Here is a 24,977-nt window from a genome sequence, read left to right as displayed (position 1 = left end):
CTTTCTGTAGTTAATTTAGTTGTAGGAATTATGATATAAAACAAGGATTTTATGTGCAGGTAAGTGTATTTCCACAGTAGTACTATAAAGGCCTCTCTTTATCTTCATTTTCTGCTAACGTTAGTTGTGTTAAGACTTAAAACTTTTTTTTTTTCCCAATAAAGTTATTTATAAATAGTCAGGCATTCAGTACTGGGATTACATGTATCCATAGCATTTTCTCATTCTCTCAATTCCTAGCAAAAAATAATCTCTAGTGACCTTTTATGTACAGTAATGACTGTGTATATGTATGTTTAAAATAATTGCATGTTTTGTTACAGAAACAGTTTTCATTATCATTTGCCCCATTTTTTCAAGTATCCTGATCTTTGTTCCTCTATCAATAAAGTAATAAGCTGCTCAGTCCAGTTTTCTAGTTGGCATCCTGTCATAAACTGATAGAAGGAAGTTGACCTTTTTTTTTTTTTAAACAGAGCATTGAAGAGACCTAACCTTCTTCTTGTAACTTACTATCAGAGAATATAATAGTAACATTTTTTCTATAATTCCAGAGCATTTTACCATTGAATATGTAGCTGGAAGATAAAAATCAATTTAATATGAGATGTTTGTTTTTAATTCAGAGATTTATGGTTTAGTTGACTTCATAATCTGATTTTAGGAAATATGAGATTATTTTCAAGTGGTGATACCCAATTAATATTATAAATTACATTTTAATGCATACAGAACAGTTTGTTTACAATTTTTAAATGTTTTCCTTTTGATAAATAACATCATTTTATCAGATACAGTTAAATGATTATTTTAGTGTTCTCTCTGTATTTGTAAAAAGCAAAGAATTGGACAAAGGTCTGCAGAGGTTTCTAAGATCTTGAAACCTTATGCAAAAGCTGACATTTAATTGTTGTTTCTAGTGTCTTTACATGTGATTTACATTGAAGGATCTCTTCCACTGTGCTCCTAGGAAGATGAGACATTATGTATATTGGTTTTTTTCCCCTACATGCACTAATGGTTCTTTACTGTTAACTTATTGCTAGGCCTGTTTCATTCTAACATTTTAGCATTTTTGTTAGATTACATGTTGAAATGCATCACTCAGTCTGTGCTTGAGCTCATTTTATTTTTCTGTTTAATCAATTTAATTTCTCGTTTTACTAACCTCACTGTTTTTTCAGTTTAATATTGGCTGCATGCTAGTTAAATATTTATATTTTATATATATGTATTAAAAAACCAATCAAGTCTAGCCTGGATTTTGCTCTGATTGTGTTTTCATTTCTAGTGGTGGGGCAGTCTTACACTTACAACTTACTTTGTATCATGAAAGCCTGACACATAAGCAAAATAACTAAACACAATGTAGATTTTCTTAAAAAAAAAAAAAAAAAAGCTCTTAAAGTGGTGCTGTCTAGGTGGTGGATATGATTGTATAAGTACTTTGACTTTATGCTTTTTAATGTTAGTTTTAAACTTCATAAGTGTATTCTTCCCCCTTTCCCCTTCCCTTTTTTCTCTTTTTAAAAGTATTGTGTATAAAAATTGCCCAACACACCATCAGAAAGGACCCTTACCTCTTTGTTCTTCCTGTATAAAATACTAGCCAGTATTTCTTTTTACATTAATGCCCCCTTTATTGGGCACATTTCCCCTATTAGCACCTTTTTTGCATGCATATATGTAGAATTATCTCTTGTTCATCACCTGTTATATACCACTAGGAAGGGAAGAATATATTATTGGAATATTTTTGGTTTGTCTCTCTGTTCTGTCTGTCAGGATAATATTGGACATCGCTTACTCCAGAAACATGGGTGGAAGCTGGGCCAGGGATTGGGAAAATCTCTTCAGGGTAAGTTTTTTAAATATACCAAGAAAAAAGAAAAAATGTTTCTGATGCAGATCTTATGCCTGAATATATTTTTTGTCTTTCTTTAAAAAGTGTTTGGGCTTCCCCCCCGCCTTTTATCCCCTAGAGTAGTCTGTTTTTCCTATAACTGTATTTGAAATCACTATTAAGCTAATAATTTGCAAGAGTAAGCTGCTGTATCGTGAATACTTCCAGGAAACATACTGTGTATGGCTCAGTCTGTTTTAAATTTCTTTTGGTGGAAGTGATGGGTGGGTGAAGTAAATGAAATACGTAGTATCAGAATGTACTTTCTTTGTATCACTTAGTGATGTATTGTCGCTGCTGTATTTTTAAGAGGATTAATTTCAACAGCAGAGTTTAATTTTTGCCCTCCTGAATTCTTCCTGAAGCTGGTGATTGCCCTGGTTCTTTGTCTCTAATCAGAATCCATGCAATAGTAGAATAATTAACCTATATGAAACATAAAATTGAAACAGAGATTTCCTAGGGTTCTCTGAGAGGCCATTTCTCAAGTTCAGGTCAGTCTCTGGGAAATGTATGGTTTAAAGTTTACATTGCATGTATTTTTTTTCTTTTAACTGTACTAATCATTTGGATAACAAACACTGCCAACATTTCTGCTTCTGAGTTCTTACTAGTTGAAAACCAGTCAACCAACTCCATTCACTTATTAGCTCTCTCGTATTCAAGGGCTGCTGTTCTCTGCAGATATGAACAGTACCTCAGAAATGATGGAAATCATTGCACTTCTACATTTGGCCATGAAGGGTCTCATTGTATAAAGGGATATTTGGGGAGAGGTGCACTACTGTTGACTAATTTTTTGAATTTGGGAAATGAATTTCCATAATATGAGTGGGCAGTCTAATCAGTTCAAGTGACTGTATTAAGGGGCACAATAGGTGGGGGCATGAAACAGGATGTTTCAGTCTTTAAAACTTTTGCTTTTTAAAGTATACATCCACAAATTCTATTCAGTGGTGACATGAGAAATGCTCAAAAATGTACTTCAAATGAATATTTATTACTAAGCATTAACCTATCCTTTGGGGGAGGTAGAAAGATTTGATCACCACTAAACTTGCAAGAACTCATTGTACACAGTATAAAGAATACTCAACAACTGAGAGCAATTTGTATGGCATACACCATAGATTTTGTAAAAGACCAGAAAAGAGAAAGGGTCATCAGGCCTAAAGTAGAAGTGACTCCTTAATAGGTTTAGTCCCAGTGGTTTGCACAGTTAAATGTTGGGTTGGGTCGAATGGAGGTGATAGTTCAGAATAAGGTCTGAAGATTTTATTTGATCTTTTCCCCTACTATTTGAAACCTCTCTTCCTATTCAGAGATTCCCAGGAGCATTGTTGATTGTTACTGTTTTTGTTCAGGTACAGAGGAGAGTAGAATTTGGGGACATTACATAGGTGGCTAGCGAATCTGTTTGAATCCCAGAGTTTTCCATTGTAAGCATCGGAGACTTCAAAGTACAACTAAAACTGGCAGAGAAAAAGAGTGAGAGAGATATATAGCAAGCGAGTTTAAGAAAGGTGCTCTGTGATGGTCTAAAGAGGTGGGATGGGGAGGGAAGTAGGAGGGCAGTTTAGGAGGGGGGGACATATATATACCTATGGCTGATTCATGTTGGTGTATGGCAGAAGCCATCACAATATTGTAGAATAATTATCCTCCAATTAAAAATAAAATAAAATTTAAAAAAAGATTAGGTAAATGGGTACTTAACTATTTTGGGGTGATGGAAGATTATTGTTTCATTTTAAGAATACTTTCAAACTTGGGTGTCTTTAAACTTTGAACTCCTTGAGAAGAGAAATCAGATTTTATCCATATTTCACATTCATCTCTGTGGTGATTGGCATGTAATAAGCACTCAATAACTCATCAATCCATTATTTATTTAAAATAAAAGAGAAATTTGAAGCCCGTCCCTTTTTTTTTCAATTGTGGCAAAGCCCACATAACATAAAATTGCCATCTTAACCATTTTTAAGTGTACATTTCAGTAGTGTTTACTAAATTCACATTGTTGTTCAAAGCCCATGTGTCTTGAATGGCTAGTACAGTCTCTACCCTTCAAAAAGAATGGGACCTTATTCTCCTGCCAACATTAAGGGGTGACTTTAATTGTCTTGGAAATGGCTCTTTTATTTTTTTAGTGTCACATTCAACATTGTACAGGCATTGAGTTGATTTCTCTTACATTGCTCTTTCTGTAATACCCACATAGTTTGACTAGAATATAGCCACATATATGACATATTTAGATAATTCATGACAAATTTTTTTCATTGTACCAAACCTTTGCTACAAATAACCACTGAAGAAAGCCCTGTTGCTCTGCAGAAAATCATAAGGCCTTCTTACTACTGCATAGACGCACTGCAAATAATTTCTAGATTCATGGCTTTGTAAGTTCTTTGTATTTACTTGTTCATTGTCAACTTTTAGTTGCTTTTGTTAGATTTTAGGCTCTAACATTTTTTAACATGGAGTCATCCACTGAATTTAAGCCTGATCTTTTCGAGATTTTGCTAACATTTAAAAATTATTGCAAGCCCTGTGAGACTTTACAGAGTGCTAGTCTTTGGGGCTGCAAAGACTGGATAGGTTTGTCACTGGATAAGTTGGAGAATAGGGCATGCTAACTCTGAAACAGAATTCTTTGTGGCATGATAGAAAATTCAACTTTGTTGGGTGGGTTTAATTTTGTACTTGAATTTCCCTTATTTACCTTTTGTTTTCCCCTAATATTTATTAGGGCTTCCCTAGTGGTGCTTGGAGAAGGCAGTGGCAACCCACTCCAGTATTCATGCCTGGAAAACCCCATGGACGGAGGAACCTGGTGGGCTGCAGTCCCTGGGGTCACTAAGAGTCCAATACGACTGAGCGTCTTCACTTTCACTTTTCACTTTCATGCATTGGAGAAGGAAATGGCAACCCACTCCAGTGTTTTTGCCTGGAGAATCCCAGGGACAGGGGAGCTTGGTGGGCTGCCGTCTATGGGCTCACATAGAATCGGACACGACTGAAGCGACTTAGCAGCAGCAGCAGTAGGGCTAGTGGTAAAAGAACCCGTCTGCCAATGCAGGTCAGACATAAGAGACGCCAGTTCGATCCCTTTCGGGAAGATCCCCTAGAGAAGGGAATGGCAACCCACACTGGTATTCTTGCCTGGAGAATCCCATGGACAGAGGAGCCTGGAGGGCTTCAGTCCATGGGGTTGCAGAGTTGGACACGACTGAAGCGATTTAGCACACATCACAGTGTTTCTTAAAATATTCAAAAGTTAAAATTTATGTGTGGCAGATAAGTGATTGTTAGTATTAAAAAAATAAAAGACTTATAGAAAAGGTTGTCAAGATACCTGAAGGAAACAACAATAAAGAACGACCTGCTGATGAGAAATATTATGAACGGTTGTGTTGTTGTTGTTTTCTTAATGGAGGCAGAGGGTATGTTTAATTTGGAATAAACGACAACAAATGATACTTGTATTTTGTGGCTGTTGAATTGGATTTGGTTCTTGAAATTGTTTTATGACCTTTTGGCAGCTTTGAAATGGAATGGAATGTAGCTCAAAATCTTTATTTTGCTGTGAAATAGGTAAGTAGATGTAGCTCAGAAGTGATTCCTAAACTTTCTCTGTTATATTGTCTAAGAGCTGTTTGATGATTTGGCTGATTTTTTGGTCACAAACAAAAGTTCGTCCCCTAAGACAAATGAAGAGGTATGATATATTTCATATTCCATATTTACAGGGTTCAGTCAGTAACGGTCAACCAGCATTAGCTCAGCTATGAGATAATAATGTGTTCTAGTTATACCAGCTGTAAATAATGTAAGTCATGGGCAAAATAAATAAGATTGTTCCTGCTCTTCAGGTTTATTTTCCAGTCCTCTAAGTCTTGCTTTTTAAACTTACGGTACACTTTTGAAGGTTTTGAGGCCAGGGACCGTTTATATTTTTTAGTATGTGATCAATTGAATACTTAATTGACAAATTGCTTTAAGTTCCTTGAGGGTAGGGATTCTCTTTTATTTTTGTTTAGAAGCACTTGGTATAGGGTATGAAGCAGTGTGAGCAGATTTAGAAATTTAGGATTTAGGTTTGAATTTGGCTCTGCCACTTACTTTAAGTAAAGGGACAAGTTGAATTATTTGTTTCAGCAGTAAATGAGGATTAAAATCTCTGCCTATATTCTCGCAGTGATTATAAGGGTAAAGTAATTAAGGGAACTTACTTTATATAAACTGTAAAACACTATATAAATGCTAATTGTTATTAACACCTCAATTGTATGGTGTATGTTTAGATATTTTAACTGAATTTGAGTTAAACTTTAGGTATTCATCAAAAACCTAAATATCATAAAAATCAGAGAAGCCTCTATCTTGCTACTCTCTATTTCCCAGAATTTGTAACAGTAGTAGCTAAGATACTAATATGTGCTCTTATTAGTTGGATGGCATCACCAACTTGATGGACATGGGTTTGAGCAAGCTCCAGGAGTTGGTGATGGACAGGGAAGCTTGGTGTGTTAGTCAGTGGGGTTGCAAAGAGTCAGACATGACTGAGCGACTGAACTGAACTGAACTGAATATGTGCTAGATATTTGACTCCCAGTTCTGTGCTTTTAATGCTATGTATGTTTTAGGGTCCTAAGTCCCTAATTTTTCTGTTTGTTTCAGTTCTGAGCTCTTAGTTACATCTGAAAGAGCCTCAGTCACTAAGCAGTGGGGTTGGGACAACTGTATAGTAACCTAAAAAAAGACGTTGGATCTCCACTGTCGTACCTTACCCCAAAACGTATTACAGATGACTAAAATAATTAAATGTAAAAAATATAATTGTTAAGATGAACAATAGGATAATTATTAAAGATAATCTTATAATAAGGAGAACTTTTTAAAGTTCAACTCCAAACCCAGAAATCCTTAAAAGAGGGATAAATTTGACTATATTTCATCATAGTAAAGTAAAAGAACAACAACTAAACAGACTGGGGGAAATATCTGTAATATCTCATTGTAGACAGAGGACAGATTTCTTTATGTATTTATTGGTATGTGAAATACTTGTAACCTAAATAGAAAGGGGGAAATGCTATGAATACTGTTTACAGAAAAGTATTGCAGATGATCTTTTGACTATGAAAATATTCTCATTTCTTCTCATGTTAGAGATAATGCATATTAAACTATAAGATATCATTTTTTACTTGTTGGCTTGGAAAAGGCTTTGAAAGAGACTAGCCTGGTCAGATTTGGGGAAAATAGGTTCTTAAATCATAGCCAGTGAGACTGTAAACAGATAAAACCACTATAGAGAACAATTTGAATTACTTAAAGATTAAAATGCTTGTATCCTTAGATCCAACAATTCTATTTCTATCTTTAACTTATTCATGAAATGCACAAAATAATGTATGATTGGAAGTTATTCATTATATCACTGTAATAAAAGATTGGAAATAGTCTACCATATTTCCTTGATCCTAAGACATTTTTTCATATTTTAATAAAGGTAAAATTCGATGTACCTTATTAATGGCATTAAAGTTATAATGGCAGCTTTTAAAATTTCTTAGTGGCACATAAAACAGTGTGTTTCCATTTTCCATTATTTTAAATGGAATATACATCAACCCAGCAGCTAACCAGCTTCTAAAACATAACTTGTTTATTGATTTAAAAAAATTAAGATATAAAGTATATATTTCTTCCTGATTACCAAATAATTACTATGGTTCTTGACAGTTGCTTTCTCTGCTGTAACATGTCGATAGCTTTTGTTGATACTTAAGCAGCTTTCCCAAAGTCCTACAAGTTGTATATGAAATGTATTATATCTCTAGGTTTCTCACATCTTTTTGTTAAAAATGTTGAATTAGGTTTTTGAGATTGAAGCATAAAAATTTTATTATGTGAAATCGTTGGCTGGAAAATATGTCGAGAGATGAACTGAAGCATTTCACTGTGAAACATTAAAAGGGTACATTCTGTGAGGTTTGTGCATATATCTGTTTCTTGTTTGCTTGACTGTGCGGAGAAAAATCATTGTTAAGGCAGACTGTGAAGGGAAAGTGAGTTGCTTTTTACTGTATCCTTTTAAAATTTGATATGATATACTATTACTACTAAAAAATGTAGAAAGAAAATTGTTTTGAAAAAGACTCAGAGTAGACAGAATCCAAGCAGAGTAGAGTTGGTTTCTTTAGTGTTTCTTTGATTTTATGTATGTATCCCTCCTCCCACTCTAGTTTCAGCTAGCAAACAAATGGTAAATATAGTTGGGTAAACCCTGTATTAGCTAAGCCCCAACAGTGCTTATATTAATACATTTTATGACTAAAGAAAAACTAGATTTGAATTCCATACAATAGAAATATGTAGTGTTAAAATATGGACTTCATTGTTAAGTTAGAATGTTGATTTTTAAAACCACACTAACTTCTAAGAAAAATCATTCTTTGCCTGGGGAAAAATAGGTTTTCTTTAATACTATGAAGACATAGATAAATGTTCTGGATAGGATATTTGTAAAAAGCTGAGTTGTTGTCCTTCTTCCTTAGTTTCCCTTTGAAATTTGTTTTCATGGATTATGTGCCAAATCTAGAATCTAAACATTCTGCATGTCAGTATGGATTGTCAGAAAGGCTTAGTTATATTTGTTGCTGGTCTAGCTGAAGGAGCCTGGTAGCTATAATGATCTTTGTTCCTTGGTAATTAAATGAGCTGTATGCATTTCCAAAGGTAAGCATAATTTTAGTAATTCAGGTATCAAATTTAGTAAGATACAGATTATATATAACCTCTGACTATCTTAATGAAATTTAGTTAATATAAACAAATGAGTTGAATCCAGTTAGTAAACAAAATTAGAATTGACAGTCTAATAGTTAAAAAGTCTAGATTTTAGAGCTAGAGTTATGACCAACCTAGAGAGCATATTAAAAAGCAGAGACATTGCTTTGCCAACAAAGGTCTATCTAGTCAAGGCTATGGTTTTTCCAGTGGTCATGTATGGATGTGAGAGTTGGGCTGTGAAGAAAGCTGAGCACCAAAGAATTGATGCTTTTGAATTGTGTTGTTGGAGAAGACTCTTGAGAGTCCCTTGGACTGCAAGGAGATCCAGCCAGTCCATCCTAAAGGAGATCAGTCCTGGGTGTTCATTGAAAGGACTGATGCTGAAGCTAAAACTCCAATACTCTGGCCACCTCATGCGAAGAGTTAATTCATTGGAAAAGACCCTGTTGCTGGGAGGGATTGGGGGCAGGAGGAGAAGGGGATGACAGAGGATGAGATGGCTGGATGGCATCAGTGACTTGATGTACATGAGGTTGAATGAACTCCGGGAGTTGGTGATGGACAGACAGGGAGGCCTGGCGTGTTGTGATTCATGGGGTCGCAAAGAGTCGGACACGACTGAGTGACTGAACTGAACTGAGAAATGAAAAGGGATTGGGGGAGATGAGAAGGGGAAATAGTGAACTCAGATGCTGTATAGACTGCTTGTTTCTCAGTATAGAGATTATTGCATTTAAAGACAGACATTAAATATATGTTAAGGTGTTATTTAATCAGAAGACATTAAATATATATCAAGTCCATGCAAAATAATTAGAAAGGAAGTAGCAAATTTTTCTAATTTAGACCAGATACTTTTTTACTAAGAAAAGAGTAGACCAGTTATAGAAGCAGTTTGGACATTCTCAAGGTAGATTACTTTAAATGAAGCACTCACTGGTGAAGAATTACGTTAAAATAGTTGCACTTCTATTAAATACTTGTGTTCAAGAGACCATAGTAAAGAGATACATTACGAGATACTACCCTTACTCTCATAAGTTTGCCTCTTATTTTAGGAGATAAGTGGAAGAAACCTTAAGAGTAAACGCTGTAAGAATTAATGACTAGGGAAGACCTCGCAATGAAGTCTTAAGGAGGGAGGAATAGGTATTACCAAAGAAAGAGACACTGATGTATACAAGGTGATTACAGTTGGCGAAGAGTAGGTGTGGCTGGCTAGAGCAGAAAATGTCCATTCGGCAGTGAATGTCACACTTAAAAGCAGAAGAACTTATCAAAATACATATTTTTAAAATGAACTTTGACATATAAAAGGATGGAAAAAACCATAATTATTTGGTTGAAGCAGGGTTCGGGGTGTCCAAGAGCAGTTGAGAAACCATAACTAGAAAGCAGTAATGGGAAATTGGTTCAGATAGGCACAAATCTAGTATTATCTTAACTAAAACCTCATTTAATTATTTTTTAAAAAATTTTTAATTGGAGGATAATTGCTTTACAATGTTATGTTGGCTTCTGCCATACAACAACATAAATCAGCCACAAGTCCATGTATGTCCCCTCCCTCCTGAATCTCCTCTCACTCCCTACCTTATCCCACCCCTCTAGTTTACAGAGCACTGGGTTGAGTTCCCTATCCCCATATAGCAGCTTCTCCCATTGTCTGTCTATTTAACACATATAATTCTTAAAGCAAAACTATGTTATTCCAGCTTTGCAGAGGAAAAACTGAGGCTTAAAGAAGTTGAGCAAGTTGCTCAAGAATAAACCATCAGTAAATGACAGTATCAAAATTCAAACCTTGCTTTTTTTGACCCCAAAATCTGTGCTGCTAACTAACTACCACACTGAATGTAGAAGGCTGCTCCAATTTGGGACTTTATTTTGTAAACCAAAGGCAGTTTTTTATTAGAAGAGAGGTATAGACTTATCTAGCAGATAGAAATATTGAAGCTAATTTAATCAGAAATTCACTTTACAAATGAAGAAATGTAGGTTTAGGGTTCCAGAGTGTTCCATTATACCAATTAGCACATTGGTGGTAGAAGTTAAGTTTGAATCTCGCCAAAGTATGACTGAAGGTGAAGGTGTAAAACCATTTAGAAAGTTGTCTAGGTATGAGTTGATAAGGGCATAGAATAAAATGATAGCAGTGGAACTGGAAAGGAAAGTGTAGTTATGAAGGATGATAAATCAACTATGAAGTATAATATACAGTTGATTGATGCACGTGTCTTGCTAGCAAGCCTTTGTTCACTGGGTTTAGTGTTAATCCTTTATAATAGCTAGCGTTTAAGTGTTTACAAAGTGTTTGCACATGTATAGTCTAATTTAAGTCCTCTCTGGGGTAGTTACTCCTTTTTTACAGATGAGGAGATTGACATTTTAAGCAATTCTTTGCCCCAAATCTTACAGCACATAGGTAGTAGAATTATGTTGCCAAAAACCTATGCTTTTAATCAGTATACTATCTATAATGTACTTAATTGCTGTGTGGTGGCTTACTTCTGTCTTCTGGAGAAATGTGATGGTGGTGAGAAATAAGTACTGCATAATTGAAATGTACAATAGTTACTCTGGTTGAAAAAAATGTAGGTAGCTTTGAATGTGATATTTTTTCTTAGAGCACATGAAGTGGTCATTTATGTTCTTGATGATAAATATAAATTTATGTAAATTAACTGGAAACTTGAGGCTAGATTGAGTAGTAAGAACCTTGGCCACATTTTTAGGAGTGATAGATAATTGATCTCCAAGGGTAAAGAGAATACTGTGATTTCTTGTCTCATACTATAATTTCCTCCTTTATTTTTTCTTACACTTTATATTTCTCTTGTGGTGTTTTTAACATTCTGCCTTGAATAATTTGTATTTATGTGTCTCTTAACTCTCGTGAGCCATCTTCCTCTGAACCTCTGAACCATCTTCCCTGGTGGCTCAGAGGTTAAAGCATCTGCCTCCAATGCGGGAGACCCGGGTTTGAACCCTGGGTCGGGAAGATCCCCTATAGAAGGAAATGATCCCCTGGAGAAGGAAATGGTAACCCACTCCAGTATCCTTGCCTGGAGAATCTCATGGATGGAGAAGCTTGATAGGCTACAGTCCATGGGGTCACAAAGAGTCGGACACTACTGAGCGACTTCACTTACTTACTCACTTAACTCTTGTTAGACTATAAACTCCTAAGTGGTAACAATTACTAGGCATTTATGTGTTTTCTGTTGTTGCTTTTCAATATGTTTTTTTAATTCTGCATATACTTACTGAATCTGTAGAATGTGCCAGATCTGTACTGTCATAAGAGTTAAGGAATGAATAAGATGTAGCTCTTGTCTCCGGAGGCTTATGTCTAATACAGACACAAGTGTAACAAATAAATCTAGTGCAGTATAATACTGTAATTGTGAAGTTAAAGGTCCAGTGGGGGCTTAATAGAGAATTGAAAAACATAACTTGGAATTTTAACTTATTTCTTGAAGGATTTAATAAGTGAAAGATCTCATTGTGAGAGTAAGGAAGCAAACAACTGTATTAGCATCTGCCCAACTATACTTGTTAGTTAGTTGACACATGGAATCATCAAATTCTTCTATAAGAACCACTGGTATTTAAAAGTAGGACCAGATATAAACATGATAAGAACACAAAGTTTAAAAGTATGATTTCTGAGAAATATATTTTGATAAAAAAGCTAAAAATGAAAATATTTATTAAAAATGGCTACCAAAATTTGAAGTAATGGATTGTACATTTAGAAAAGGGAACAAAATAATATTATCTTACATGTATAAATGTGGTTTATTAGTTCTAAATTCAGCCTTTTCTATCTTACTGAGTCTTTTGAAATCTGTGACGTAGATAACTTTGTAACCAAATGAGTTACAGAGAAAATCTAGCTGGAGCTTAGAAGGAAAGAGCAGAGGACAGTCTCAGGAGTAGGACTTGGAGGCTCCGATGCCTGTTGGGGTCAGGTGGTAACATAAACAGTTGAAGCCGACTGAACTTGAGACAGTAAGTAGGAAGTAATGTGAGTTGTGCTATGTCTGGAGAGGAATAATTGCCACTCAGGTAGCTCTTGCTCATTGTTAACTGTGTAGGAATATAGTCTGATGTGTTGCCAGACCTGAATTTAAAAAACAAAACCGGAAATCCAGATATTCTGGTGAAACTTAGTAATTGATAAATGTTGGCTCAAAGTTTAAAGTCATCTGAGATAAACAAACATATGCAAGGCCTGTATTTGATTCATAGGTTACTACTTTATGACCTCATTTGAAATTTGACCTGGGTTTAAATTCAAGCTCTGCAATCAGTTAGTGGTGTACCTTTCCTCAGTATGCTCAATCTTTAAAAGATTTCAGAACTGTTTGGGGAATTAAACATGATGGCATATAAGCTTTATACCTGTATCTTATCTCATATTCCTCTCAAATAGTAGGGTGGGAGATAATGCCACTTTAAATAGATTGAGAAACTTAAGTGTCTATCCATAGTCAAACTGCTGAGGATAGTAGCTGTGTTTGTAACATAAATCTTCTGACCTCTACTCCAGTTCAGTTCAGTTCAGTTCAGTCACTCAGTCGTGTCCGACTCTTTGCGACCCGATGAATCGCAGCACGCCAGGCCTCCCTGTCCATCACCAACTCCCGGAGTTCACTCAGACTCATGTCCATCGAGTCCGTGATGCCATCCAGCCATCTCATCCTGGGTCGTCCCCTTCTCCTCCTGCCCCCAATCCCTCCCAGCATCAGAGTCTTTCCCAATGAGTCAACTCTTCGCATGAGGTGGCCAAAGTATTGGAGTTTCAGCTTTAGCATCATTCCTTCCAAGGAAATCCCAGGGCTGATCTCCTTCAGAATGGACTGGTTGGATCTCCTTGCAGTCCAAGGGACCCTCAAGAGTCTTCTCCAACACCACAGTTCAAAAGCATCAATTCTTTGGTGCTCAGCCGTCTTCACAGTCCAACTCTCACATCCATACATGACCACAGGAAAAACCATAGCCTTGACTAGACAGACTTTAGTCAGCAAAGTAATGTCTCTGCTTTTGAATATACTGTCTAGGTTGGTCATAACTTTTCTTCCAAGGAGTAAGCGTCTTTTAATTTCATGGCTGAAGTCACCATCTGCAGTGATTTTGGAGCCCCCCAAAATAAAGTCTGACACTGTTTCCACTGTTTCCCCATCTATTTCCCATGAAGTGATGGGACCAGATGCCATGATCTTCGTTTTCTGAATGTTGAGCTTCAGGCCAACTTTTTCACTCTCCACTTTCACTTTCATGAAGGGGCTCTTCAGTTCCTCTTCACTTTCTGCCATAAGGGTGGTGTCATCTGCATATCTGAGGTTATTGATATTTCTCCCGGCAATCTTGATTCCAGCTTGTGCTTCTTCCAGTCCAGCGTTTCTCATGATCTACTCTAGTACTTTTACCATTAGACTGGTGATTCTCAAGCTTTAGTGAGCAGCAGAATCACTTTGGGTGCTTGTTAAAGATATAACTCAGCAGGCCTGCAGTGGGTTCAGGAAATAACATTTTAAATAAACTCCCCAAGTAATTTGCTTTAGGTCATATGAATAAAATAAGCTTCTGAGAATGTTACCTTCACTGTGGCAAGTAGGGGTAGACAGTTGGTTCTTATAGTGATTTTTAGTCTGACTTAATATAATGCTATTTATTTTTCTTATAATCTTATCTTTATCCTGATTTACACTGTTTCCTACATTATTATTTATGGGCTTTGTGCCCTAGATTAGTTTGCATGATTAAAATGAAACTGGTTTGCATGGAAACTGGTTTCTCATACTTCTTCAAGAGTGGCATGTCTAAGAAACTTAAAATTAGCAATATAGAAAATTAGTATATAAAATATACTAATATATAAATTAGTATATAATCATCATGATGTCATTGTAATTAGAGTAGTCCAATCAGGTGGAAACAGTTGAAAATATAAAACTTCACTGGTTAGCCAATATTTGAAAAGTGGAGACAAAAATACCTTCAAAGTTGTATGGAATCATAGACTTTAGAACTGGAAAAGAAAATTTCTGTGGATAACCTAGGATCTGTGGGCTTTTTAGAAGAGACGCCAGAGGAAATAAGGGAGATTTTTCTCAATTTACTTCTATGTTCCATGTAGACTTCATCTATTACAAATTTGGCATACAGTGGATTAATAACTTACTATTCAGTACACATACATAGGTTTTACTGTATTTCTCAGGTAACAGTAATAGTAAAATAGTAAGCATTTTGACAGTGTTTTTCTGTTTTGTTTAGGCTTAATTTACCTAAGAAAATTGTTTGTACCTGATAAATGTACCTGATAAATTTCTTAGATGATCTGTTTCAATTTGGAGAAAGTCTTGCTAAAGTATACTTCATTCTTTTGGCTTAGATTTAATATTTGTGTAACCTTTTCAAACTCAGTAGTCACTCTTGTTAATGGAATGATAATATGGGAAGGATTTGGGGGTAGATGATAATTTTCTCCTTCAGTAAATAGAACTGTTTCATTATCACCAGGTTTCTGGTAGAACATTAGAATCTATCACAGCTTCTTAGAGTATTTTTAATTTTAAGGTATTTTAAAATGCCAGTTTTGGAAATGAAAGAACAAATTGATTTTTTAATTTTCTGAGGCCTTAAGACAAGTGTTTAGCAGCATCATAGTGAAATGTTAGGGTTTACAAAGCATCTTCTATTTGTTGTCTGTTTTGATCTACATGCCAGTCCTGAAAGTAGAGATAATGTCTCCATTTTGCTGGAGAGGCTGCAGAGACTCACGTGCTAGTTGTCCAGAGTGACACAAGTGTTTAGAAGTTACCTCTTACCAGAGAACTGAGATTTTGTAGCCACCTCTAGGTAGTTAGGGACTACCTAGAAAAATATCGAAAGAAAATAAAGGTGAGTTGAGGAGGGTTTGAGGTGTAGGATTAAGGAAGAGCAGTTTAAATGGAACTGGAAAACATTTTGGGTTTAAGAATGATCTTGGAATATTAAGGAATTCTCAGTGTAGTTATGGAATAACTTAATAGTAAGTGAATACAACTCTAAGAAAACATTGGATTGTTGGATATTACAATACCATAAGACTAGCTACTCTGTACTATCTACATTTAGCCACTAAGTCATGTCTCTTTTGTGACCCCATGGACTATAGCCCATCAAGTTTCTCTGTCCATGGGATTTTCCAGGCAAGAATACTGGAGTGGGTTGCCATTTCCTTCTCCAGAGGATCTTCCTGACTCAGGCATCAAACCTACATCTCCTGCATTGGCAGGCAGATTCTTTACAACTTAGCCACCATCGGGTTGTTTTGAGGCCCTGTCAGCTGACAGTGAAATAAATATATGTATGCTTAACCAAGAGAAACAAAACTAACCTTTTCTTAATATATTAGATTACATGATTAAAATTGAACTATTTTGTCTTAGAAAGTAGCTCTGATTCTTTGGGAAGATGGAAGGATTTTTAGGTCATAGTTTTTTAAACTTCTGTGCCCTTAGGAAAAGAAAAAATCCTGTGCCTGAAAATCAAAATAACCTGGATGTTGTATAGATCATTAAACAGTCTGTGGCAAGAATATAGTTAGTTTTTGTAGCACTAGAGAGTTTGGATTCTATTTTGAGTAGGAATTCTTTAAAAACAAAACAAAACTTAAAAGCCATAGGGTGTAATTAATATACTTGATGTTTACTAAGAAAAAGATATCTAAATGATGCTGAAAATACTATCATTTTTATGCTACTGTTATTTTAAGGAGAAATTTGCAGAAGTAAAGCTTTGGTTTGGAAAAATATATACCACTTTTTACCCAGGAAGTATTTCTGAAAGTTATATGTAACCACTGTTTTTTTAAATGAATGAAATTATATTTAAACACACTAACATAATGGCTTCCCTGGTGGCTCAGACGGTAAAGTGTCTGTCTACAACGCTGGAGACCCGAGTTCGATCCCTGGGTTGGGAAGATCCCCTGGAGAAGGAAATGGCAATCCACTCCAGGACTATTGCCTGGAAAATCCCATGGACAGAGGAGCCTGGTAGGCTACAGTCCATGGGGTCGCAAAGAGTCGGACACGACGGAGCGACTTCACTATAACATAGCTTACTATAGAGTCTAATTTTGAGTAGTTTTACAAATCAGAGAAGAGTCACCATCCTAATTTTGTATTATTCTTGATTTTCACATATATATTTGAGTTGGTTAAAGTAAGAAATAAATTTAAGATGTCAGGTCAGATTCTTGGCTTTTATCAATTTAGTGGCCTTTTGGAAGTAAAATTTGTGACTTTTTTGATGGCTTTTATATTTACTTCTGCCTTATTAGGGTCAGTCTTTAAAAACAGTTTTAGACTTCTTTGAAAGTTGTTAGACATTTTAAAGCTTTTTGAAGCATACATACATTGGGTCCACAAATGTTATTTTCTACTGCCTCATGCCAGAAGTTTACATTGGTAGGATTATTTTGCCTAATTGTAGATAATTCATGGGGTATAGGACTTTGTTTTAATTACTGTCACAAAAATATGCCCAAAGCCTTCCAGTAGTGCTTGGTATGTAGAAGCAACTCAATAATCATTTGTTGTTAGATGAATCTCAGCAAAGGAACAGGCAGCAAAGGTAAATTGTAGTGTTATCTTATCTGCTGACTATCCAAAAACTGTTTTAATCACTTTGGAAGCCTCTTCATTTCTAATTTGTTTCTGTGGAGAAGTCGTGTGTCTTCTGTTTCTGAAATGTGCTATTTACCAGATTATGGTTGTTCTTCAATATTTTCTCCCCAGTTGTTCTTTTCCTGGAGTTTGTTTTAAAATAGTGTTTGTTTAAAAAATAATAGTAATAATTTCTCTACAGTCCAGTTCTTTGGGCCAGTTTTGTAGATTGGAGTATCCTAAAGTGTTTCAAAATCAAGACTGATTAATGGAAGGGCTCATTCTCAGAAACTGTGGCTATAAGCAATCAGTGAATTTTCATATTTGGCCTTATTCTCTCCCGAGTTAAGATAAGTTATAATACCTTTACATTTTAGCAAGAGATGTGACAATGAGTATTTTAACACATGTGCCACTGTAGAAGTAAGCCTACCTTTTAAAATATAGAGTATACAGTACCAGTTGGTCAGTGAAGCCTCATTAAAAATTTTTTCCATCTCTTTAAAAAAATTTTTATTGAGGTGCAGTTGATATAGAATATTATTTTGGTTTCAGGTATACAGCATAATGATTCAATACATATATATATATTTAAAGTTTTTATTTAGAAAATATGAATATCAGTTTTTTCCCCTCACATGAATACATTGATAGTGGAATTTTCTGTAAGTAGTATGTTTTTTTCCCACCCTTGTCCGGTCAGCTAGATCACAGTCAGAGTATCTATATATAGATCTTTGGCTGAAGAGGAAAGTATTTAGTGTTCTGGTTGAAGTTTCCTCCTTTGAAATGAAATAAACAACAAAATGTTCTTATTTTAATGAATTTTAAGAATTATTTGTCCCTGTTAAGAGAAACCAAGAAATAAGAGAAACTGGATTTAGTTCAATTTGTATCAAAAGGAAGTTGAGTTTTCTGGGGGATTATTATAATAGCAAACATTCTTTTGCTATTTACCATTGAAAAGTCATCACTATAGGTTGTTACTCAGGTATTTCACGGTAGTGTTCTTTATGATAGGATTTGACATTGATCACGAATAAATGAGGGTTGTTTTTTTTTTTTAATACTGCAGCTTCTCCATGTATGTATTCTTCAGTGTCTTTTCCCAATGGGATTTTCCCTTGGTCTGGAACTTCTAATAATGGGAAAAAATTACTACTTGGCCGAGGCAGCAGTGTTACCTTCAGATTGTTTTTAAAGCCAGACTGTTTTCTGAGTGGACTAATTAATTGTAAATGTGACAGGCCTTTTGATGCCAATTTCTCTGGAGTTCCTGGTGTTCTTCAAAGTTTGGCTTTATTGTGTGCAGAAAGAAAGATGTTGGTAGACTTGGGAAGACTTCATTAAAAGGAAACAGAATTCTGAGGAAGTCTGCCGCAAAAGTTGTATTCATTCATAACAGAACTCAAATGTGCATGTTTTCCAAGCACTGAAAATCTAAGGTTATTTTCCAGACCTTTAATTTATTATAGTGAGGTCTTGATGATCCCCTCTACGAGACAGTCCTCTTAGAGTTCTTTTAGTGCAGCCAATGACTTGATAATCACTTGATGATCTGTCTTTGATGTTATTTCCTTAAGGAACAAGTCCCACCTTGGGCCTTGAGTACTGATTTGAACAGAATGAGTAGTTAAATGAGAGATTGGAAGCGAGAGAGAGTTCTCTCACTTTCTCCCACCTTCCCCCAACCCCTGCATTGTTGTAGAAGAGGTTGTTCATGTTTGTTCTCAAGTAGCAGTACAAAAATCTCACACCCTCATCCAACTGGTATGAAAACAACTGCAGTAGCGCAAAGTGTCCTTCCTGCATCCCCAGCTGAAATTGGGGGAGGGACAAAGCCCAATTTGTTACTTTATCCCATCCTGTCTGCCTGCTAGAAGGCCTGTTTCCTACCCTAATGGTTTCTGCCTAACAAATGGTGTTTCTTTTTTACAGCATTATGATCCTGGACTTGTTGTGGTGATGGTAAACTTAGCAGTGGTAATTTTTTATTTTCAGACTGAATTACTCCTTTGTCATCAGTGCACCAATATGTTAGGCTTACTTTCTCTGTTGTAGCCTTCATCCTTCTGCTTGGTCTTTTTCATTTTCCTTTCCTTTCCTTATGCAACTTGTCTGATCCTTGTTCATTAAAGGGTAATGTTAAGAAGGGATGTATCTGTTTGTGTTAGAATTGCCAAAAAAAAAAAATCAGTTAAAACATTAAATTCTAATACTATAAAAACTTGATTTCCCCACAATATAATGGGCACTAGCACTTGCTACTGCAATTTATAAATAAAACAAACTTTGACTGCCTTAGAAGGCAAAAGTACTAATGCAGAGTTTATAACAGGGGTTTACAGAGGTAATGAATTTCCACCAAAATTTTCTTGATTCTTAACAAAGCAAATTCTGACAGATCAAAAAAGATATCAAAACAAAAAAAAATAACTTTGACATTTCTTTCCAATTCTTTCATTGGACCATTGGTGTTTACCAGTAAATCCCTGATTGAGACGTTATGAAAGTGATATTGCACCTAGGAAGTCATTTTTATAACCTGTCTTAATTTGGTCCTTTTGCTAAAGATTGCAGTCACTGCTTATTTATTATACCATTGGGCAGAAGGTAGTAACGCATTTTTATTTTGTTTAACTGGCAGTTTTTGATAGTATCTAAAATAAGGCTGTGTTTTACAACTTTGTTCTCTTTTCTGGTGTGAGATGTTCTTTATTTACTTAAATTTTTTTAATGTGATAATTATTCTTGATTAGCTTCTTATTGTTTAAAAGCAATAATAGAAGATTGGTGATAAGTAATTAAACTTCTGAATTTGTTTTTCATTTCTTTTTGAAACAAAAATCAATCCCACAAATACAGAGCAACTAGATTCAAGTGGTTGCTGGTCACTTTGGAAACAGTTTTTTTCCCCTCTGGGACTAATCCTAGTCATGGGCATGGCATTTATTGCTTTTTTTTTTAACCCCCCAAATTCAGTTGTGGTCATATTTCAGATTTAGCCTGACGAAATTCAACTTTTAGCCCAAAGGTATAATATATATGTGTGTATAACAACAACAAAAAAAATAATTAAAAAAAATTGTTTACACCAGCCTGAGTGAAATGATGAGGGAAGTAAACATTGTGTTTTTTCACTAAAGGTATACAACGGATAAGGTAAGTCCTCTTTTCAGTGGGCTTACATCACAATAAACAGCGCAAGTTGTGATGTAAAATAGCTGTGGTAGTAAAGTGCTTGTCTGCCCCATTTTGCTTTGTTTGGCTGGTTATGAGTGGATTAAATATACATTTTAAAAAATCTCCAGCATAGATCAATTAGTTTAAGTCAATTTTCTTCGCAACTAGTCCTTTTCACAGCTTACTGATTGCCACAGTCAGTGTTAAATCCACTCTGGAAAAATGGGACCTTAGAGCACCAGTTTAAAAGTAAAACTCTGCTTTCCTCAGGGCAACTCGCTGTTGCGTTCCTTTAAATTATTTTCACCCCTTCATTTAATTGTAAAGCATCTTTTGAATACAAAGAAATATAAACACGCTGAGTTGCAGTTATTGAATTTTCCTGTGTCATATTTGAAACTGTGCTCTTCCGATTTAAACCTGTCAGTTGACATATTTATTACCAGTTTTAAAAGTGTGTGTGGGAAAATGTCAGTGAACAGTAAGAGTGAAGTGATTTTTGATGGAAAGTTACTTGGGAGGCTTTTTAAAAAGGAATTTCTAGTGTTCTTGATTTTAAACTTCCTGGTGCCATTGCTTACAAATGCTTTGCATTACTTATTTAATTTTGCTTTAGTAATCTGGAATCATCCCCATCTGGAAGGTCAGCCAAGGTGGTTAGTTGGGCTTAAACTGGAGAGGTAGGTTTGGTTGTAAGCTGTGAGAATGGCTTGTGTTTGGTTCACTGTAGCTTTCTGGTCTCTGCACTCCAAGGCAAGATCTCTAACCACCCAAACCCAATGTGTAAAGCGAGCTGTTGGCTTAGCCTTACATCTCACCTTGATTATATGTTCCTCTTACAGGGAGAACAGATCCCATTCCAATCGTTGTCAAATATGATGTCATGGGCATGGGTCGCATGGAAATGGAGGTAAATTGATCTCATTGGTTGACTTGTTGCATGGAGTATTTAAAATGGATACTAATTCCAAAATTCAGGTGTAATATTAATACTTTTGAGGGAAAATTAAAAAACTTATTTTATGTTCTCATTTAGTGCTGTCTTTGAGGTAGGTAGGTGGCAAATAATGCCCCTTTTATAAAGAAATTGAGTGATTGCCCCAGCATTATGCCACAAGATAAGATCAGACTTAAACCCAGGCCCTTACGCTCATTTCAGTAGGCTCTGTAGCTCAAATCTTAAAATATCTGTTGTGGTAGAAGCTTTGCCCCTACAGAGCTGTGTCAGCAACCTCAGATATGCAGATGATACCACTCTAAGGGCAGAAAGTGAAGAGGACCTAAAGAGCCTTTGATGAAGGTGAAAAGAGGAGAGTGAAAAAGCTGGCTTAAAACTCATATTCAAAAAACTAAGATCATGGCATCCGGTCCTATCACTTCATGGCAAATAGGTAAAAATGGAAACAGCAGCAGATTTTCTTTTCATCGGACAGTGACTGCAGCCATGAAGTTAAGAGTTGCTTGCTCCTTGAAAGGAAAGCTATGACAAACCTAAACAGCATATTAAAAAGAAGAGACATCACTTTGCCAACAAAGGTTCATGTAGTCAAAGCTATAGTTTTTCCTGTAGTCATGTACAGATGTGAGAGTTGGACCATGAAGAAGGCTGCACGCTAAAGAATTGATGCTTTCCAGCTGTGGTAGTGGACTATTGAGAGTCCCTTGAAGAGCACAGAATTCAAACCAGCCAATCCTAAAGGATATCAACCCTGAATATTCATTGGAAGGACTGATGCTGAAGCTCCAATACTTTGGCTACCTGATGTGAAGAGCCAACTCATTGGAAAAGATCCTGATGCTGAGAAAGACTGAGGGCAAAGGGAGAAGGGGGCGACAGAGGATGAAATGGTTGGATAACATCATCAACTCAATGGACATGAGTTTGAGCAAATTCTGGGAGATAGTGAAGGACAAGGAAGCCTGGCTTGCTGCAATTCTTGGGGATGCAAAGAGTTGGACAATACTTAGTGACTGAACAACAATAGAGCTGTGTACTGCTCTCATCTATGATACCTTCTTTTCATTGCTTGAAATATTATGCTCCATTTACTGCTAATTCTTTGTCATTGAACACTGAAGTAAAGTCTGTTATCATCAACTATGCCTGTTGGGAACCACCAGCATGAAAGGATTAATGAACTATTTTGCATGTCTTTTTCTCTGTGGTGTGACAATAAAGCAAGAGGTAGTTGAGCAAATTACATATTTTCATATAATACTGTAGTTGTATAAATTACTTTTTTATGGCTAGATGGGAGTACTATGGCAATTAAGTCTAACTATATCTATTTTTGTTAAGCTTGATTATGCTGAAGATGCTACCGAACGGCGCCGTGTCCTAGAAGTAGAAAAAGAAGACACAGAAGAATTGAGGCAGAAGTACAAGGTACTTAAATGAAACCGTTCTTGCATGTGGGGCTTTCACATTGAGATATTCATTTTGGTGAAAAACAATCCTTTGACAACAATATTTGTTTGACATTTGGTATTGATTAGTCTTAGTTCTCAGGTTTCTGTAATTTATTGTTTCTGTTAAAAACTATAGAGATAATAATAACAACCACTTTGTATGTCTGTTGTGGAGATTACATTAGTGTTTGAAAACAATGCCTGAAATACTTAGGTAATAATAGTAAGAATTGATGAGTCCTTTGAGAACTTGATACCTATTGATAAGCCTTTTTTTCCTTTTTTAATGGATGAGCTGTTTAAAGAATAACAATTGAGAAATTTAGTATCTTCCTTTTTAAGCTGATAGTAATAGAAAACTGTAGCTTAGAATATAAGTTAGCTTTCAAGATGACTTACCAAGGCATCCCCCTTCCCTTCTCTACCAGAACAGAAATTAATCACCAGAGACAACTCTAGACCCTAATCAGCCCAGAGATGGGCACCAGAGAGATCTACGTAGCAAACCTTTATCATGCTATGTGCTCAGTCACTGCAGTTATGTCCTACTCTGTGCAACCCCGTGGACTGTAGCCTGCTAGACTCCTCTGTCCTTGGGATTCTCCAGGCAAAGATACTGGAGTCTGTTGCCATTTCTTCCTCCAGGGGATCTTCCCGACCCAGGGATTGAATCTGCATCTCATGTCTCCTGCATTAGCAGGCAGGTTCTTTACCACTAGCACCAACAGGGAAGCAAATCTTTACTAACTCACTCTTATCTTCCATTAGTTCCCCCATTTGCTGCTCTGTGAACTTAAAGTCCTTTTCCTTTGTCTTGTCACTTCTCTAAAAAGTTATTGTTATTTTGTTAAGATGCATATAAGCTCAAGTTTTAACCACCCCTTTTGAGTTAGCCATCACTGACTACTTGGATGTGTATGCATGATGCCCCTGGTAATAAATTTCTGATTATTTTTCTCTTGGAAAAAAAAAAAAGACCAATGTACTTGCTTTTAAAGATGTTTTAGTAAGTTCAGTTTCTACTATGAAATAGGTAAATTTGAAGATGAGAAACAGATTTAGTGAAAACTATCATACAGAAACTGATTTTGCTCTTGGTATTTAAGGTGAGCAGAAAGTAAAGGGATTCATTTTTAAAAACCTGTTCTGCCATTTAAAAAAAAATGTATAAAGCAAAAACTGACCAGAACTGCAAGTAAAATTGTTAAATCTACCACAGTAATGGGAGATTTTAATATACATCTCTCAGTAATTGATAAAAGTAGAGGAAAGAAATATCTGCAAGGATGTTTGGAAGATTGGAACAACGCATTTAACAAATTTCACCTAATGCTTTTATAGAGCTGTGTATCCAATCATTTTGAAAATAGCAACTTTCAAATGTTTGTGAAACAAAACGAAAAAATTTTTTCTACCATGTTTGGTGTCATAAAGTATGAACAAATTTCAGAGAACTAAAATCAAGCTTTTATGTGTATTTGCTTAGTTTCTCAGTCATGTCCAACACTTTGCGCCCCACAGACTGTAGCCCTCCAGGCTCCTCATGGAATTTTGCAGTCAGGAATACTGGAGTGGGGTGCCATTTCCTCCTCTAGGGGATCTTCCAGACCCAGGGATCAAACCTGCCTCATGTCTCCTGCATTGGCAGGCGGCTTCTTTACCACTAGCACCACCTGGAAAAATCAAGTTATCAAGCCACAAAACAATTAGCTTTTTAAAAAGTTTTTTAAAACCTTTCAAATTAAGATACACATTTCTATTTAACCTGCCAGTAGAAGCAGAAATCACAATAGTAATTGCAAAATATTTTGGACTGAAAGATAGAAATGTTACACATCAAAATTTGTAAGGTAAGCTAAAGCAATATTATATTTTATAGCAAATACATGTCCTTAAATGCTTACCTTAGAAAAAAAGAAAGGCAAGAAATAAATGAAGTAAACATTTCTCTTGGGAAGTTAGCAAAAGAATAGCAAAATAAACTCAAAGAATGTTAAAAAAAAAAGTAATGAAGCTAA

At 35.7% G+C, this 24,977-nt stretch overlaps 1 protein-coding gene across 5 annotated transcripts in view; it reads left to right on the top strand.

The window, feature by feature from the left end:
- The window catches only part of GPATCH8 (G-patch domain containing 8), a 92,894-nt gene that overhangs the window by 27,002 nt on the left and 40,915 nt on the right, over positions 1 to 24,977 (top strand). For 2 of the 5 annotated variants that reach the window (XM_005693931.3, XM_005693932.3), the window contains 3 exons: positions 1,786 to 1,858; positions 21,393 to 21,460; positions 22,850 to 22,936. In XM_005693931.3, coding sequence (XP_005693988.2) covers positions 1,786 to 1,858; positions 21,393 to 21,460; positions 22,850 to 22,936 — 228 coding nt within the window. Of the gene's footprint in view, positions 1 to 1,785; positions 1,859 to 19,305; positions 21,461 to 22,849; positions 22,937 to 24,977 lie in introns of all 5 variants that reach the window. The other 3 variants (XM_018065242.1, XM_018065243.1, XM_018065244.1) reach the window with 2 other exon arrangements.

Source organism: Capra hircus, chromosome 19, assembly GCF_001704415.2.
Source record: "Capra hircus breed San Clemente chromosome 19, ASM170441v1, whole genome shotgun sequence".
In the NCBI taxonomy this organism is placed as follows: Eukaryota; Metazoa; Chordata; class Mammalia; order Artiodactyla; family Bovidae; genus Capra; species Capra hircus.
Note: the sequence above shows the minus strand (reverse complement) of the source record. Positions and strands in the feature narration are given on the sequence as shown.